At 35.1% G+C, this 19,320-nt stretch overlaps 1 protein-coding gene across 1 annotated transcript in view; it reads right to left on the bottom strand.

Annotated features, from left to right (window-relative positions):
- CCDC102B (coiled-coil domain containing 102B) overlaps positions 1 to 19,320 on the bottom strand; it is a gene marked incomplete at its 5' end in the record, with an annotated part of 210,101 nt that overhangs the window by 96,879 nt on the left and 93,902 nt on the right. Inside the window, 1 exon segment of the mRNA XM_082641452.1 lies at positions 7,163 to 7,372. Coding sequence (XP_082497578.1) covers positions 7,163 to 7,372 — 210 coding nt within the window.

Genomic DNA, 19,320 nt, shown 5'->3' with positions numbered 1-19,320 from the left:
TTATCATACATTGTGTCATAAAAAAAATTTTTTTTGTTGGTCTTTCCAAAAGTTGTGTATAGAATTACCATATGAACCAGAAATTCTACTCCTAGATATATACTGAAAAGAATTGAAAACTGGTAACCAAATAAATACATGTACATGCATGTTCATAATACCTCTGTTCAAAAGAACCAAAAGATGGAAACCCAAGTGTACATTAGCCCATGAATGGATGAACAAATTGTGGTATATCCATATAATCAAATACTATACAGCCAACAAAGGAATAAAGTACTGATGCTTGCTGCAAAGGGCATGAACCTCAAAAACCTTATGTTATGTTAAAGAAGCCAGACACAAAAGGTTACATGTATGATTCCATTCATATGCAATAGCCAGAATAGGTAAATCCATGGAGATGGAAAGCAGATTTGTGGTTGCTGGGGACTTGGGAGAGTTACTGTATAATGCTTAGAGGATTTCCTTTGGGGATGATGAAAATGTTTTGGAATCAGTTAGAGGTGATTGTACACTGTCAATATATTAAATGCCACTGAGTTATTCACTTTAAAATGGTTAATTTCATGTAATGTGATTTCACTTTAAGATAAAGAAAAATAAAGAAAAAAAATAGTGAATGTTTCAGACCTATTAAAGTTATCTGAGTTTCCATTAATCTTATAGTTTTATTTTTAATTTGAATTTTAGCTTTAATTTTAAAGAAATATTATAACCATAGTGTTTTGTCATTTTAAATAAGAAGCTAAGTATTATTTTTTTATCACTGCTTTAAATCAAGCTAATATAAATCAACTGATAGCAGCTATGGGAACTGCCAGTCATTTTATAATAAAATAGTGGATTATTAGTAGTATGCTAGTCATATCAAATACAAAATGAGATATAATTTCATAGCTGGATATCACAACTTATAAAATTTAATGAAGTTCTAATTCTGTAAAATATAAGTGACCTGAAGTGTCAAAATTTGCATCTTCATTTTAACTGGTTATGGGACAAAATATAATTTATTTGATACACAAGAAGGAGGTTTTAAAAGATGATAAAAGCTTCCATTAACCCTACAGACTTTGTTGTCCTCTAACATTTGCCCTGTAATAGAATAAAAGGGAGACTACAAGAATTAAAGATAAATCAAAATACACAATAAAATTTAAATAATGAAAATAAAAGTATAAACACATACATTTATTTATTAATCTGCCACACATTTATGAGAACGTGCCAACCTCTGTGGACTGAGATTTAATATTCATAATTTTAATTTAACAAGACATGACAACATTTGGTGTTTTAGTAAGAGAAAGTGAAACTCCACCCAGCAATAATTTATTCCTAGAAATAATGCTTCATACATACAAAATCTTATGTGTGTACCTTTGCTCCAGTAGAGAATCACAAAACAGGAAGAAAACTAATACTCCTATTTTAGAATTAATCTTGTAGAAATCAATTCATTGCATGTGTGTGTGCATGTATGTGTATGCACCTGCACGTGCGTGTGTATTTGAGAAGGGGTGAAAGCAATCATATTATATTAAAGTAAATGCCACCCTATTTTGCAGTATATTGATGTATTTCAGTTCAGTGGGGCACTTTCAGTAGATACCTTCCTTATGACATTAGTAAATGGTACTTAAGCATTTTTCTCTCTGCTAACTTCAGAAATTCTTGGTCAAAAGGACATTGTTCTGCCTAATCCACACAATCCCATTCACCTTTGTTAAAATGTATACGAAATCATGGGTGTGTTTCTAAGTTTCATGAAATAATTTATTTTGAAGAATGTCTTGTGTGTAGCCTAGTGTTTTGATATACACGCCATTCCTCAAAATAAATTATTTTCATTTTTTATAAACAAAATATAACATACTTCACATACAAAAGGGTTAAAATTTTCCATATATCTAAAAGTCTCTACAGTAATAAAAGTTTATATTAAAAACTATATTAAAAGTTGAAATTTCTAATGTATCTCAGAGAACAAAGCTGGCTAAGAACAGCTAAAGGAAGATATAAAATGATAATATCTAATAATATCAAATTATAATGTTCTATATTTAAATCATTACTATTTCATAACAGTAAAAGAATACATAAAGTTATTGTTTATTCTTAAATTGTTCAATAATTCTATGAGTAAAAGCAGGCTTTGGAAGAACAATAATGAATGGGGAAAAATGAACAGATCCATAGGTTTGACTGCTACACCACTGAATGAAAACAAAATATTTCTGAAGACAAAGTTGCCAAGCAAAATAAATATAATGCCATTCCTGTTGAAGGAATGGACACTGTCAGTAAATTCATTAGGAATTGACTTTGATGGCCTTTCCACTTTCAGATTAATTCATCATTTTCCTGAGACACATCAATTACCACTCTGTCACATTAACTTTCTGAGAATGACCCAGTATGTGACCTGAATGAAGGGAATCAGTTGCCAGAATGATTTAAGAAAGCAAGCTTCCAAAGGGCTTCATGGGAGGCATGCCAACTAGTCCATGGGGCTTTGCTCAGTCGAATACTGACCACTTTTTCCAATAACATTTCACTTGAAAAAGTATTGTTTGCAATGGGAAATACATATACCACACATCAACAGAATTAAGGCTTCACAAGCACAAGAATCTGTGTCATACATTGAGGAAAGCAAATCAGCCTTTATAGGATAGGTATCATAATTTTTAAAAAAAATCGTTGGGAATTGCAGTTCTACTTTTCTCCATTACAGCAAAATGATGACATATTTTGCTAAATATTAGGCTATATGTGTCTGTTTCCTCTTTGGTTGTTTTGTTATGTTTTATCACTTTATGGTGGTCACAAATCCCACTTTTCATTTCTTTTTCTCTCATTCATCTTTTCTTATCCTCTGTCCTGAAGTTCAAAGAAGTGAACAAAGGAAGAAACGGGACAAGTAAGAGCTCAGAAAGGGATTAGAATTAGTAAAGTACATACAGCTGTTTATTTTTATTTTTTTCTTTTCACCAAGCCCTGGAGAAGATGTTCCTTTCTAACACAGTCCTCCAAGTAGGGTTTTCTCACTCTAAAGGGACCAGCAACTTGCAGTGTCTTTAAGGTATTTTACACACAACTCTGTAATTTCTAGATAACCCACAGCAATGCATATTATTCTCATCCATAGAGCTGCAGATTAATTTTGCCTTGTGGCAGTGCAATTTATGTCCTTACCCCTCGCGGAAAAAAAATCAGTTTTGCATCTATTAACAAAATTCATTTCAGCATTCCTGGTTGTCCCTTGTCTGATACTTAGATACTTCTCTCAACTGGCTATAACATCTTACTGGTTTCTTCAGGAATGAATGGATTAAATAAAACCTTTCACATGTGTTCATTTTATGCCTGTATGAGATTTATGAGTTTAGTACTTTTTAAAATGATTATATTTACTGATTATTAATTGAATAATATGTTAATCTGATTATGTTATTTGGAGATGCTATTTTACTAATTTAAAATATTTGATTTTATTATTCTTCATAACATGGAAACTCAAAAAGTAGGAGCTAAAAAAAGTATTAGTAATTTCTTTCCACATTACAGTGTGACATGAACACCCTACTTTAGATATCACCATAATTTTTAATACACTTCAAATTTTTAGTGACATTGATCTTGTGAAAGAAATTAAATAACATTTTTAAACAAATATTTCAGGTAACTGAATTCAAACTTGCTGACTGCCTGGAATATGTTTTTAAAAATATGAAATATTAATGATCCCAACATATGTGTTTCTGTATATTCATAAGTGGATTTTTTTTAATGTTGTATGGAGATACACAGACTAATGATCAGGCATTGCCAGTACACTTACCTATTGGCTGTGGAGTCAGAGTTTCAAATGTAGCTCCATGGTTCTCCTCTTAAACCACATACTTTGATTCCTTTATGTTTTCCAAAGCTATTCTCAAGCATCTTTGCCATCATTTAAAATGCAGCTTCATTCTGATAAAGAGTATCCTCAATACTGCTGCAGAAGGTCCATTATCAGTTGCTCTGTCGATTATACTAAAGCCATGGAACAGTGCAACTATTACCCAAAGCAATGACAAGCCAAAAGATCCACATGCTGAAGTTGTTCTAGAAAAGTCTGTGGCAGTAGTTTATGCTTTAAACATAATTTGCTACTACTAGAGTAATAATTTTCCAATCTAACCATTAAAAATTCAGGTATACTGTTTTTTATTAATTGTAAAAAATTGATACACACATAGCCTTAAACATAAGCTATAAAAGCAACTACCAGGTGGAGATTTATGTGATGAAATCACTCGTGTGAGGAAGAATCTTTGTCTTCAAATTCATAGTACAATTTAAAATTGAAAGCCATTTTCTTTAAAAATGCATTCCCTATAATACTAAGGCCAAAAACACTATGTAAAAGTTCTCCCCTCCCAAATAAGTAGGATTTATAAAAACTTCATTGAATAATGAGATTGTTAAAACTCAAGAAATTAACAAAATTTATTGATATGGAGATTTCTATGAGCAGCAAGTAGAATTGTATCTGCCACAAATATTTGTTAAATGTGATTAGATATAAATATAATGTGGTTAGATATCTTACATCTCTTTTAGAGGCCGATGATCAGTGATGTTTACAGTTGTGTCTCTTACATGCCAGCACCTATCTGCCCATCTCACTCATATATAGTACTTTTATGCATTTAGATATCTGGTAATTCTATAGGGTACTTATATACATACATATACATGTTTCTCCTTTATGGTACTTATGCACATAATTTTATACATATAGATTAGTCTTTATTGAAATGTTAAAACCACAATTTAGCTTTGTGTTATAATGACATCTATACTATTCCCTGGCCTCTGGCATGTTCCATATGCAACTTTGATTCATTTGACATTTGGGGACGTCTGAATCTTGATATTTTGACCTATGGGGATCTCTGTGGCACCAAAGATTTTGACCCACAGCTGCTCCATGATAAGTAATTATTTGGGTTTAAGTGGTGAGTCTGAATTCTTAATGAAGATTGTAAAAAATTGCTAACACCTCCTCCCAGCCATCAAAATGATATATGCTTAGCGAATAGTCTTCTGATTGATGAGCACACCCACTGAGTTGTTCAGACCTTCCAGAATCTTCCCAGTTTCCAAGGTCCGTTCAGTTCTAGGCCAAAGAATTACATTGGTCCCAAACAGCCCAGGTCTAAACTTAGGGCGGCCTGTTAACAGGACAAGCAATTGGCATATATACTAGCTCCAAACAGACCTCAATCAGCCCTCATATTTCCTAAATGACACACTTTATGCTATAACAGTTTGATATAACTAGAAAGGCATCAAAGTGGAATAGAGTGAATTACTTCTTTATCTGAGTTCCCATTCCACTTTACTTTTAGCAATCATCACAATGTAATACTGATAACAATTTATGTGTATATTGTTACACATAGATATATTGTGTATATCTCCCCAGACAGACTCTAAGCCCATGCTAGGCAGGGATAAAGATTCATTCATCTTGGGACTTCCCTGGTGGTGCTGTGGTTAAGAATCTGCCTGCCAATGCAGGGGATACGGGTTCGAACCCTAGTCCGGGAAGATCCCACATGCTGCGGAGCAACTAAGCCTGTGAACCACAACTACTGAGCCTGCACTCTAGAGCCCACGAGCCACAACTACTGAGTCTGCGTGCCACAACTACTGAAGCCCACGCGCCTAGAGCCCATGCTCTGCAACAAGAGAAGCCACCACAGCGTACCGCAACGAAGAGTAGCCCCCACTCGCCGCAACTAGAGAAAGCCTGCACACAGCAATGAAGACCCAACGCAGCCAAAAATAAATGAAAAAAAAAAGATTCATTCATCTTCACATCACCAGCATCTAGAGCAGTGACTGACACAGAGTATAATATAAATAAATGCTTGTTCTGTTCAAGTGAACCAAAGGGAAACAGATATTTTGATGACCAAAACTTGTTCCATAATCGAAACAATTGTGCTTTCACAATGGCAATCTGCAAAAATTTCTCTACAGATTTTTCAGTTGTGTACATGTCAGAACCATACACCGTTATGGATGGTTTATGAATCCGTATAATAGAAAATTATGATCACTGACCATAACAGTTAACTTTAGATATTTGCATTGCCAAGTCATGAAACACTAATCCAATGTAATCTTGCATTTGCAATAAATCCCTAAAATCACAAAGAATAAGGAAAAGTAATATGGAATTCAATTTTTCTGCCCATTTAGCTATTAGAGCTCATATGACTATGAACTACTTACATAACTCAAAAATATGAACTTTTCAAACTCACTTTTAACTCACTGTTAAAGGAATTGAATGAAAAAAATAGAATTGTGCATTAAGGTACTATAGATACTTTCATGGAAGAAATAGAAACAAGCTGTATATGTTTTGTAGCATATTGACACTAAAACACATAAATTACAACTGCCACTAAGAGAATATTTTAAAAATCTAACAACCATTTATCAAAAAATCCCATCCATAGCAGTAAATATGTCTGTTGGCTTTAGGACAAAACAATTCCAAAACAACCTAAATTTCCCAAAGTCAAAATTTGAATTTAATTCTGGTTTTAACATTTATGTCATAGCCTATAAAGGCCATTTGTAACACGATGTGTTTAATTGACTCAAAAATAATTTTTCTGAGACTAACTAAAAGAAACCAAATAGGAGTGAACCAGCTACATTTAAATGTTTATGCAGATACTTACCATAGCTACTGACAAATGTTTATTACATAGTTGCCCAAACTAATGGAGAAATATACTCATTGAAAATAAGATCAGTTGCATGGAAAACTGAGACAAAGCTATAACAGGAAACCAAACACACAAAGGTTCATCCCTTACTTCATGTTTTTCTTCCTTTTGGAAAAGCTTGAAACTCTCCGATTTGTCATATTCTAACATCTTCATACAACATTTGTCGCACTCTTTTCCTATCATGAACATTTTACATATATTTTATATTACAACGGGAAAAAATCAAACTATCAGATATGAGATAGTACAAAAGAAAATATTCAGATTTGAGGTATGTGAAAGTTAAAGCAGCATCTACTAGATATCAGGGCAGGAATATACAGAAAGTGAGAACATCTGCTTCCAAAGAGTACCCATACCTTGTTTTTTTCCTGTAGTTCAATTTGTGATTTCTTGAAATCAGGACCTTGAGAGTTTGCAATTAATCTATTTTTCCTATCCAGGAGCTCCTCCATGTCTTTCACCTGGAACTTTAGCCTTCTATTTTCTCTCTCCAGTCCTAGTTTTTCTGTTTCAAGTATCTCCCTCTTGTCCCACTCGGATGTATTTTCAGCCTGCAATCTCTCTAGCTAAACACAGAAAACACAGAAAAGCAACATGTAGCATTTGTAATTGTTAAAAGGCCAGGCACCCAGCAAACAGGCATCCACTAAGAAAGGTTCATGGATATGTCCATTTATACAATTTTTAAAAAGAAAACTCTATTTGTCTGAAAAGTTGAGGACAACACAAAAGTCTTAAGACCAGATCATGCCCTAGATAAATACACCTGCCTTCTTGGTTATGGCACTATTTCTATAACCAAACAGACCATATGGTCAAATAAATACATTAAGTGAAAAACTGATGATATTTTGTCAATAATCTCCACTCAATTGATGAACATTTATCAGTTTAGAAGGCACAAAATCATTTCTTGGGCAATTCTGGTTGGATGGATATACTTCATGTATTCATTTACTCATTCATTCAGTTGTTTACTATAGCTTTCAACTTGTAGGCACTGCAAATAAAGACAAGTGAATGTAATAAAATATCATAAATGCCATGATTAAAATACTATACAATATAATCAAATTCACCTGAGTGAATGGCCAATTTGATTTTCAGGGAATAGAGGTTGGCAACATGATTAAAATATGAGGTATTTTTAAACTATTTGTTATGGATAAAGATTGAAAATTACTTATTTTTACACTTAGTTTTAAATGGCTTGATGGCAAAGTATTGAACAGTATTATACTATTTTAAAGTAGTTCTCATGACATTTTAAATTGTAAAAGAGATGTCAACATTAAGAAACTGTTAGACTTCAATAATATCTTTGGAAATTAATTCTGATTTAAAAAGTCTAAAAACTGCTTTTTCATACACATATAATTGTGCCATTATTGTCGAAAATGTTCTGTTCCCAAATCTAAGTGAGGCTCTAGCTTCTAAAAAACAAGAGATTAAAATTACATTCTTGGCACTAGATCTTTTTTATCAATTAAATATAATAAACTAAGGGATCAAATTTTAGATGACGTTATTTGACATTTGGGATGCCTGTTTGGGATATGAGGTGAAAACAGTATTTCAAAATGCAATTTAGAACATGACATGTCTTTAATTATTAAGATTAATGCTTAAACTTTTTGACTAACATCACATCACTTATCAGAATGAAAATAATAAAGTTGTAATAAAAGTCATCAACTTAGTGATGAAAAATTAATTTTAGGAGAATAAATGTACTCTTGGTCAAGGACAAATATGATGCTATGTCAAGTCTTTGTAAAATTGTAGGTATTTAAAAGAAATTGCTGAAGTCAGTTTTATACCTAATAACAGATAAGAGGTACAAATAGGATTTTAAATAAGTAATAGATAGTTTGAATGAGTAAACTCTAAATTAAAAAAAAATAATTGAAGAAAGGAATTATATTAACAGTAATAACAGAGCTTAAATAATGATGAGTGATTATTTACTATTTGAAGATTTTTAGTGACATATCAATTATCTGATAAATTTAGGTATACAACACATATGAAAAAAAGTAAAGGTTTTGTGAAAATTGGATCATAAATATTATTAGCAGTTTTATTTTTGATTTCAGTTTTCAAAATTCTTTCTTGTAAGATTATTCTTTTCCAAGAATCATACAAAAATCTACCCCCTTAAAAGCCATTCAATTAAATGCAAGTTAAAATGATGAAAGAAAGATCAGGTAATATTTAAAACTTTCAGGGTTTTTTGTAAACAATTCTAATAACTGATCGAACTGAAATGGAATTCCATTGATTTGCTTCCAATGATCAAGAGAAACATTCTAGAACATTTTAATTCTAACTCTAATATGCTATGAATTTTAACTAATAGTGGGTACTACTCTTAAATGAATTTCAGGTAATACAGGAATTATTGAAAAATACTTTCTAAAAACTTTTAATGTAGAAGTATTTTCTAGCCAGAGTAAACACTAAAATATTTGTTGATTTAATGACCTCCAATTTTATGAATACTAAACATTGAGAAAATATATAAATATCCAACTATTCAGCTGTTTAACAATATTTATTGAGTATCTTTCAGGCACTAGATATACTATTGTCAAAATACAAGTATATATATAAGTATAAATTGGGTGGCATCTTGTAAAGGAGAAAAACCCCTGGATACTATGGGAAAGACCTGCAGTAAATTAGGTAATCAGAGGAGGTTATTTGAAGAAACAATACTTAAGCTGAAACCTGAAGTTTAAAAAGGCAGAGAGGCAGAATCAAGCTAAGAGTATCTCAATAAAGGGAAGTAGGAAATAGGTTTGGACATTATAAGATCCAAGAGTCCAATCATGAAGTATTAGGAGTTCAGGAGAATAAGTATGAAAACAAGTAGTCACTGATGCTTAAAAGCAAGGGTGAATTTAAGAATCGTTTGAGATTCTTGTGAAAAAATGTAATATTTTGATTATTCTCAAGGATAAATATTGGGTCATTTATTTTACTTATATAGGTATATATGTATATATGTATGTGTTTATGTATTTGCTTCCTTCCTTCCTTCCTTCCAGTTTTACTGAGATATGATTGACACAGCACTGTACACATTTAAGGTGTGCAGTGTAACAATTCAGTCATTTCTAAACATATTCATCTATAAGCTCGATCTTCACAAATTGTCATTGCTTGATACTGCTGAAAGGACATCAATAATAGACTGCAGTGAACTCGATAACTAGAACGTAAGTTTTATGAAACCAGAACCATGTCATTTTGCTCATCAGCCTGGCACCTGACATGTGCTGTGTCAGTGCTTCATAAGGACCTGTTGAAGGAAGGAGAAAGTACATACTGGTAGTCTCCAGGAAAAAGCTCCTTTGTATTTCAATTACAACAATTGGGCACAAAGTGAAATTAAGATAGCACCCTAGAAGAGCCAGTTATTTAATCACCATTACTTAATGTCAATAGAATTTCTCAGTACATTTACTCTTAACTCTTATTAATGCTGTCATGGCTGCATTGCATTTTGTGATAGCTAAATACAGCGAGGTAAAGAGAGGATTTTCAATAAAATGACCTAGAATTGAGTCCCAATTCTTTTTATCCTGAGAGCCTCTATTTTTCATTTATAAAATGTGGAAAATATTTCCTACAGCTTAGTGTTATGAGGCTGGAATTATTTAGGGAAAATAGTTATTAAACTTTCAAACTCAACACAAATATTTCCTGTCATAAATATTTTTTCTAAAGAACAAAACATATCAACAGCCAATTCAAGTAATGACAGGTGAACTAGTGTATTATTTTTCATCATGTTTTATCAAGATGGCATCTTGTAAATGGACCTTTTCAACGGAGAAAAACCCCAACAGAATGCACAATATGGCGTCCTGCAGGACAGTGAAGTGCCACCTAAAAACAATGTGCATGTTCCAGTAATTGATTGCAAATATTCAGAATTTTCATTTCAGACAAGTCAGCTATAAAACCTCATAACAAGCACTGTGATTTTGGAAGTAAGAGGTAAAAATCAGGAAGCTTGTTATTTCCTAGCAGTAGGAGATGATTACCCTTTTACTGAGGACCTAATATATTCCTGGTAAAGAGCTATATAGGTTATTTCTTATCCTTACAATAATCCTGTAAATTTGTATGTGCTACACAGGAGGAAACTGGAGTTCTAAGATTAGAAGTAATTCTCAAGGTGGGAAAAGAGTCCAGGCCATGGTTCACCTAAGGTGTCTCTCTGATTCCAGTCGTGAGTTCACTCCACCCGCACCACGCTAACAGATAGCCACTGATGTATGCATATCCCCTTGCCATAGCAACCAACACACTCTGAATCCATTGTACTACACTGCAGCAAAGATTTTGTTGATGTTTTTCTTTTGTTTTGATATATTTTGGGGATTTTGATCCTTGCTTCATTGCAAATTAACTCAGGAGAAGTGATTCTGTAGACTCACATTCAAAAGTCTGGAAACAAACCTAAATGCAGTGTGCATGTCGCTGATGCCACCCCTCCCCCTCCCCTGGATCTTCTAACACTCTTCCTCTAACCATGTCATGGAATCACAAATAAGAAGTGGGGACACCTCCTCCTAAATCAGTCTACTTCCCTCCTGTCCACAGTTAACTATAGCTCAGTGATAGCTCACTCCCTCTTTTACCAAAAGTCAACAGAGAAATGACAAATTTTAGTAATAGGTAATGTCATGTGTACTTTAGTTGCTTTAATTTCATTTAAAATCCTTGGAGAATTTCTAAAAGTAAGGAGTCCTAGAACTAATTTGAATCTAAATGTATGTCAAACTTAAATACAGGGAGAGGGATCCACATGCAGAAACAATTACTCTAGACACTAAACCTGAACAGAAATTAACCCAAAATGGATCATAGACCTGAACGTAAAGTACAAAACTATAAAACTCATAGAAGATAGATAACCTAGGAGAAACTATAGATGACCTTTGGTTTGGTGATGACTCTTTAGATACCTCACCAAAGGCATGATCCATGAACAAAATAATTGATAAGCTAGACTTCATTAAAATTAAAAACTGCTCTAGAAAGACAATGTCAAGAGAAAGAGAAAACAAGCCACAGACAAAGAAAAAATATTTTCAAAATATATCTAATAAAAAACTGTTATCCAAAATATACCAATAACTATGTAAATTCAACAATAAGAAAACAAACTACCCAACTAAAAATGGGCCCAAGACATATGGATAACAGACATCTCACCAAAGAAGGTATACAGATATCATATAAGCATATGAAAAGATGTTCCACATCATATGTCACCAGAAAAATGCAAATTAAAACAATGAGAGGGGTGGAGTCAAGATGGCGGTGTGGGAAGATGCGGAGTTAGCATCTTCCCACAACTAGGGTGCCTGCTGGCTGCTGGTGGGTGACTCTGATGCCCAAGAAGATGTGAGGGACCCCAAAGTGGACTGGTAGGATGTAGGAGGACTGAGGGGGGAGGAGAAATGGAGGCCAGACAGGATTAGTGCCCCTGAGGCCAGAGAGATTAGGAGAAGCAGGTGGGAGGGGTCCTTTGGGAGGAATGGGAGAGGAAGGGAGGGCAATTGCCCTGCCCACTTGGGCATGGGAGCCTGCTGAGCTCCCAGGCGAATCCCCTGCCCTCCAAGTCCCTCCTGGACCTCCCCCTCCGTCCCCCTGGCCTCATTGGCCCTGGGGGCATAGGAGGGAGGCCAGGGAGATCAGGAGAGGCAGGTGGGAGGGGCCCTCCCAGACTGGAGGAGCAGGAGAGGAGAGGAGGGTGTTTGCCCCACCCATTCAAGCCCAGGAAGCCTGCTGGGCTCCCAGGTGTGGTCTGCTGCCCTCTGAGACCAGGAGTGGGGGGCACGCCTGGGCCCCTTCTGTTCCTTGAGCCTAAGCCCCACACCCCCACAGCTCCCAGGACCTTTTCCAGCCATGGGGGTCCTAAGCATTGGCTCTGCCCACTGCCCAAACCTCTTCCTTGCTTAGGCCCCACCCTCCACAACCAAGGCCTTTCTCCCTCCCCCTTTTTTTTCTTTTCCCTCCTCCTCTTTTTTATTATTGTGGTACTTATGTACCTTCTGGTTGTTGATTCATCTATATTTTTATTTTTATATTCTTTTTAACATATCTGTTAGTTTCCTAGTCTAATTTTATTTTTTACTTTATTATTGTTCTTTTTTTTTTTTGCTGTCCACATGGCTTGTGGGATTGTGGTTCACGAGCCTGGAGTCGGGCCAAAGCTCCTCTGGTGGGATCTCTGAGTCCAAACCACTGGACTAGCAGAGAACCACAGACCCCAGGGAATATTTACTGGAGTGAGGTCTCACAGAGTTCCTCATCTCAGCACCAAGACCCAGCTCTACCCAAAAGCTTAAAAACTTCAGTGTTGGAAGTCTCAAGCCAAACAACCAGTAAGACAGGAACATAATCCCACTCATAAAATAAGGGGAAAAAAATGAGATGGCAAATAAAAATCACAGATGAAGGAGCAAGGTAAAACCTACAAGACCAAATAAATGTAGAGGAAATAAGCAATCTACCTGAAAAAGAATGCAGGATAATGATAGTAAAGATAATCCAGACTCTCAGAAATAGAATGGAGGCACCGACTGAGAAAATACAAGAAATGTTTAACAAAGATCTAGAGGAACTAAAGAACAAACAAAGATGAGCAGCACAATAACTGAAATGAAAAATACACAAGAAGGAATCAATAACAGAATAACTGAGGCAGAAGAACGAATAACTGTGCTGGAAGACAAAATGGTGGAAATAACTGCAGAGGAACAGAATAAAGGAAAAAGAATGAAAAGAATTGAAGACAATCTCAGAGACCTCTGGGACAACACTAAATGCACTAACATTCGAATTATAGGGGTCCCAGAAGAAGAGAAAAAGAAAGGGTCTGAGAAAATATTTGAAGAGATTACAGTTGAAAACTTCCCTAACATAGCAAAGGAAATAGTTACCCAAGTCCAGGAAGCACAGAGAGTACCATACAGGATAAACCCTAGGAAAAACACACCAAGACACATATTAATCCAACTAAGAAAAATTAGTCAAAGAAAGAATATTAAAAGAGGCAAGGGAAAAACAAAACATAACATACAAAGTAATCTCCATAAGGTTATCAGCTGATTTTTCAGCAGAAATTCTAGGAGCCAGAAGGAAGTGGCAGGATATACTTAAAGTGATGAAAGAGAAAAACCTACAACCAAGATTACTCTACCCAGCAAGGATCTCATTCAGATTCGATGGAGAAGTCAAAAGCTTTTCAGACAAGCAAAAGCTAAGAGAATTCAGCACCACCAAACCAGCTTTAAAACAAATGCCAAAGAAACTTATCTAAGTGGGAAACACAAGAGAAGAAAAAGACCCACAAAAACAAACCCAGAACAATTAAGAAAATGGTAGTAGGAGCATACATACTGATAATAACCTTGAATGTAAATGGATTAAATGCCCCAATCAAAAGACACAGACTGGCTGAATGGATACAAAAACAAGACCAATATATATGTAATCTACAAGAGACCCAAATCAGACCTAGGGACACATACAGACTGAAAGTGAAGGGATGGAAAAAGGTATTCCAAGCAAATGGAAATAAAAAGAAAGTTGGAGTAGCAATACTCATATCAGATAAAATAGACTTTAAAATAAAGAATATTACAATAAAATAAAGACAGTTACAAGAGATAAGGAGGGACACTACATAATGATCAAAGGATCAATCCAAGAAGAAGGCATAACAATTATAAATGTTTATGCACCCAACATAGGGACACCTCAATACATAAGGCAAATGCTAACAACCATGAAAGGAGAAATCGACAGTAACACATTAATAGTAGGGGACTTTAACACCCCACTTACACCAGTGGACAGATCATACAAACAGAAAATAAATAAGGAAACACAAGCTTTAAATGACACAATAGACCAGAGAGATCTAATTGATATTTATAGAACATTCCACCCAAAAGTGACAGAATACACTTCCTCCTCAAGTAAACACAGAACATTCTCCAGTATAGATCACATCTTGGGTCACAAGTCAAGCCTCGGAAAATTTAAGAAAATTGAAATGATATAAAGCATCTTTTCTGACCATAATGCTATGAGACTGGAAACCAGTTACAGAAAAAAAACTAAAAAACACAAATATAAGGAGGTTAAACAGTGTGCTACTAAATAACCAAGAGATTACTGAAGAAATCAAAGAAGAAATTAAAAAATACATAAAAACAAGTGACAATGAAAACACAACAACCCAAAACCTATGGGATGCAGCAAAAGCAGTTCTAAGAGGGAACTTTAGAGCAATTCAATCTCACCTCAAGAAACAAGAAAAATCTCAAATAAACAATCTAAATCTACACTTAAAACAACTAGAGAAAGAAGAACAAAGAAAACCTGAAGTCAGTAGAAGGAAAGAAATCATAAAGATTAGAGCAGAAATAAATGAAATATAAATGAAGAAAACAATAACAAAGATCAGTAAAACTAAAAGCTGGTTCTTTGAGAAATTAAACAAAATTGATACACCCTTAGCCAGACTCATCAAGAAAAAAAGGGAGAAAACTCAAATCAATAGAATTAGAAATGAAAAAGGAGAAATCACAATTGACACTGCAGAAATACAAAGGATTATAAGAGACTACTAAAAACAACTATATGCCAATAAAATGGACAGCCACGAAGAAATGGACAAATTTTTGGAAAGGTACAGTTTTCCAAGACTGAACCAGGAAGAATTAGAAAATATAAACAGACCTATCACAAGTAATGAAATTGAAACCGTAATTTAAAATCTTCCAACAAACCAAAGTCCAGGACCAGATGGCTTCACAGGTGAATTCTATCAAACATTTAGAGAAGAGCTAACAACCATCCTTTTCAAATTCTTCCAAAAAATTGCAGAGGGAGAAACACTCCCAAATTCATTCTATGAAACCACAATCACCCTGATACCAAAACCAGAAAAAGATATCACAAGAATAGAAAATTACAGACCTATATCACTGATGAACATAGATGTAAAAATCCTGAACAAAATACTGGCAAACAGAATCCGACAGCACATTAAAGGGGAAATACATCATGATCAATCCCTGGGATTTATCCTAGGGATGCAAGGATTCTTCAACACTCAAATCAATCAAAGGGATACACCACATTAACAAATTAAGGAATAAAAACCATATGATCGGGCTTCCCTGGTGGCGCAGTAGTTGAGAGTCCGCCTGCTGTTGCAGGGGACATGGGTTCATGCCCCGGTCTGGGAAGATCCAACATGCTGCGGAGCAGCTAGGCCCGTGAGCCATGGCCACTGAGCCTGTGCATCCAGAGCCTGTGCTCCGCAACAGGAGAGGCCACAACAGTGAGAGGCCTGCGTACCGCAAAAAAACAAAAAAACAAAAAAAAACATGATCATCTCAATAGACACAGAAAAAGGTTTTGACAAAATTCAGCACCCATTTATGATAAAAACTCTCCAGAAGTGGGAATAGAGGGAACTTATTTCAACATAATAAAGGTCATATATGACAAACCCACAGCAAGCATCATAGTCAATGGTGAAAAACTGTAAGCATTTCCACTAAGATCAGGAACAAGACAAGGATGTCCACTCTTGCCACTCTTATTCAACATAGTTTTGGAAGTCCTAGTCATAGCAATCAGAGAAGAAAAAGAAATAAAAGGAATACAAATTGGAAAAGAAGAAGTAAAACTGTCACTGTTTGCAGAAGACATGATATTATACATAGAAAATCCTAAAGATGCCACCAGAAAACTACTAGAACTAATCAATGAATTTAGTAAGGTTGCAGGATACAAAATTAATGCACAGAAATCTCTGGCATTCCTATACACCAACAATGAAAAATCAGACAGAGAAATTAAGGAAACACTCCCATTTACCACTGCAACAAAAAGAATAAAATACCTAGGAATAAACCTGCCTAAGGAGGTGAAAGACTTGTACTTAGAAAACTATAAAACACTGATGAAAGAAATCAAAGATGACATAAACAGATGGAGAAATATACCATGTTCTTGTATTGGAAGCATCAATATTGTGAACATGACTACACTACCCAAAGCAATCTACAGATTTAATGCAATCCCTATCAAACTACCAATGGCATTCTTCACTGAATTAGAACAAAAAATTTTATAATTCATATGGAAACACAAAAGACCCTGAAAAGCCAAAGCAATCTTGAGAAAGAAAAATGGAGCTGGAAGAATTAGGCTCCCTGACTTCAGACTATACTACAAAGCTACAGTAATCAAGACAGTATGGTACTGGCACAAAAACAGAAATATAGATCAATGGTACAGAACAGAATGCCCAGAGATAAACCCACGCACATATGGGCACCTAATTTACAACAAAGGAGGCAAGGATAGGCAGTGGAGAAAAGACAGTCTCTTCAATAGCGGTGCTGGGAAAACTGGACAGCTACATGTAAAAGAATGAAATTAGAACACTACCTGCCACCATACATAAAAATAAACTCCAAATGGATTAAAGACTTAAATGTAAGACCAGACACTATAAAACTCTTAGAGGAAAATATAGGAAAAACACTCTTTGACATAAACCACAACAAGATCATTTTTGACCCACCTCCTAGAGTAACAGAAATAAAAACAAAAATAAACTTATTGGGACTCAATTAAACTTAAAAGCTTTTGCACAGCAAAGGAAACCAGAAACAAGACAAAAAGACAACACTCAGAATGGGAGAAAATATTTGCAAATGAAATAACAGACAGAGGATTAATCTCAAAAATATACAAACAGCTCATGGAGCTCAATATCAAAAAAACAAACAATGCAGCTAAAAAAATGGGCAGAAGGCCTAAATAGACATTTTACCACGGAAGAAATACAGGTGGCCAAGAGGCACATGAAAAGATGCTCAACATCACTGATTATTAGAGAAATGGAAATCAAAACTACAATGAAGTATCACCTCACGCCAGTCAGAATGGCCACTATCAAAAAATCTAGAAACAATAAATGCTGGAAAGGGTGTGGTGAGAAAGGAACCCTCCTACACTGTTGGTGGTAATGTAAATTGATACAACTACTATGGAAAACAGTATGGAGGTTCCTTAAAAAAATAAAAATAGAACTACCATATTACCCAGCATTCCCACTGCAGGGCATATACCCTGAGAAAAGCATAATTTAAAAAGAGACACATACCACAATGTTCATTGCAGCACTATTTACAATAGCCAGGACATGGAACCAACCTAAATGTCCATCAACAGATGAATGGATAAAGAAGATGTGGTACTTATATACAATGGAATATTACTCAGCCATAAAAAGAAACAAAATTGAGTTATTTGTAGTGAGGTGGATGGACCTAGAGTCTGTCACACAGAGTGAAGTAAGGCAGAAAGAGAAAAACAAATACAGTATGCTAACGCGTATATATGGAGTCTAAAAAAAAAAAAAAAGGTACTGATGAACCTAGTTGTAGGGCAGGAATAAAGAAGTAGACATAGAGAGTGGACTTGAGGACATGGGTGGGAGGGCGAAGCTGGGGCGAAGTGAGAGTAGCATCGACATATATCCACTACCAAATGGAAAATAGTTGGCTGGTGGGAAGCAGTAGCATAACACAGGAAAATCGGCTCGGTGCTTTGCAGTGACATAGAGGGCTGGGATAGGGAGGATTGAGGGACGCTCAAGAGGGAGGGGATATGGGGACCTGTGTATGAATATGGCTGATTCGCTTTGTTGTGCAACAGAAACTAACAGTATTGTGAAGCAATTATACTCCAATAAAAATCTATTAAAAATCAAAATTTTTTAAAAATTAAAAAACTAAATATTTCCTGCAAAAACTAAAAAAATATATAAATAAAACAATGAGATACAACTACACAGCTGTTAGAATGGCCGAAATACAGAACAGTGACAACACCAAATGCTGGTGAAGATGTGGAGCAGCAGGAACTCTCCGTCATTGCTGGTGGGAAGGCAAAGTAGCGCAGCTATGTTGCAACAGTTTGGTAGTTTCCTACAAAACTAAGCATATTCTTGCTATGCTATCTAGTAATCGAGCTCCTGGTTATGTACCCAAAGGAGTTGAAAACTTATGTCCCCATAAAAACCTGCACACGGATGTTTATGGCAGCTTTGTTCATAATTGCCCAAACTTGAAGCAACCAAGATGTCCTCCAGTAAATGAATGGATACAATGTGGTGTGTCCACACAATGGAATATTGTTCAGCACTAAAAGGAAATTAACTATCAAGCCATGAAAAGATATGGAAGAAGCTTAAATGCATATTACTAAGTGAAATAAGCCATCTGAAAAGGCTACACTCTGTATGATTCTAACTATATAACATCCTGGAAAAGGCAAAGTTAGAGAGACATTAAAAATATTAGAGGTTGCCAGAAGTTGCAGGGAGGAAAGGGGAAAGGTGAGAGTAGGGAAGGTTATATAGGTGGAGCACAGAGGAATTTCAGGGCAGTGAAAATACTCT

The sequence above is a fragment of the Mesoplodon mirus genome (assembly GCF_964341445.2).
Source record: "Mesoplodon mirus genome assembly, chromosome: 13".
In the NCBI taxonomy this organism is placed as follows: domain Eukaryota; kingdom Metazoa; phylum Chordata; class Mammalia; order Artiodactyla; family Ziphiidae; genus Mesoplodon; species Mesoplodon mirus.
Note: the sequence above shows the minus strand (reverse complement) of the source record. Positions and strands in the feature narration are given on the sequence as shown.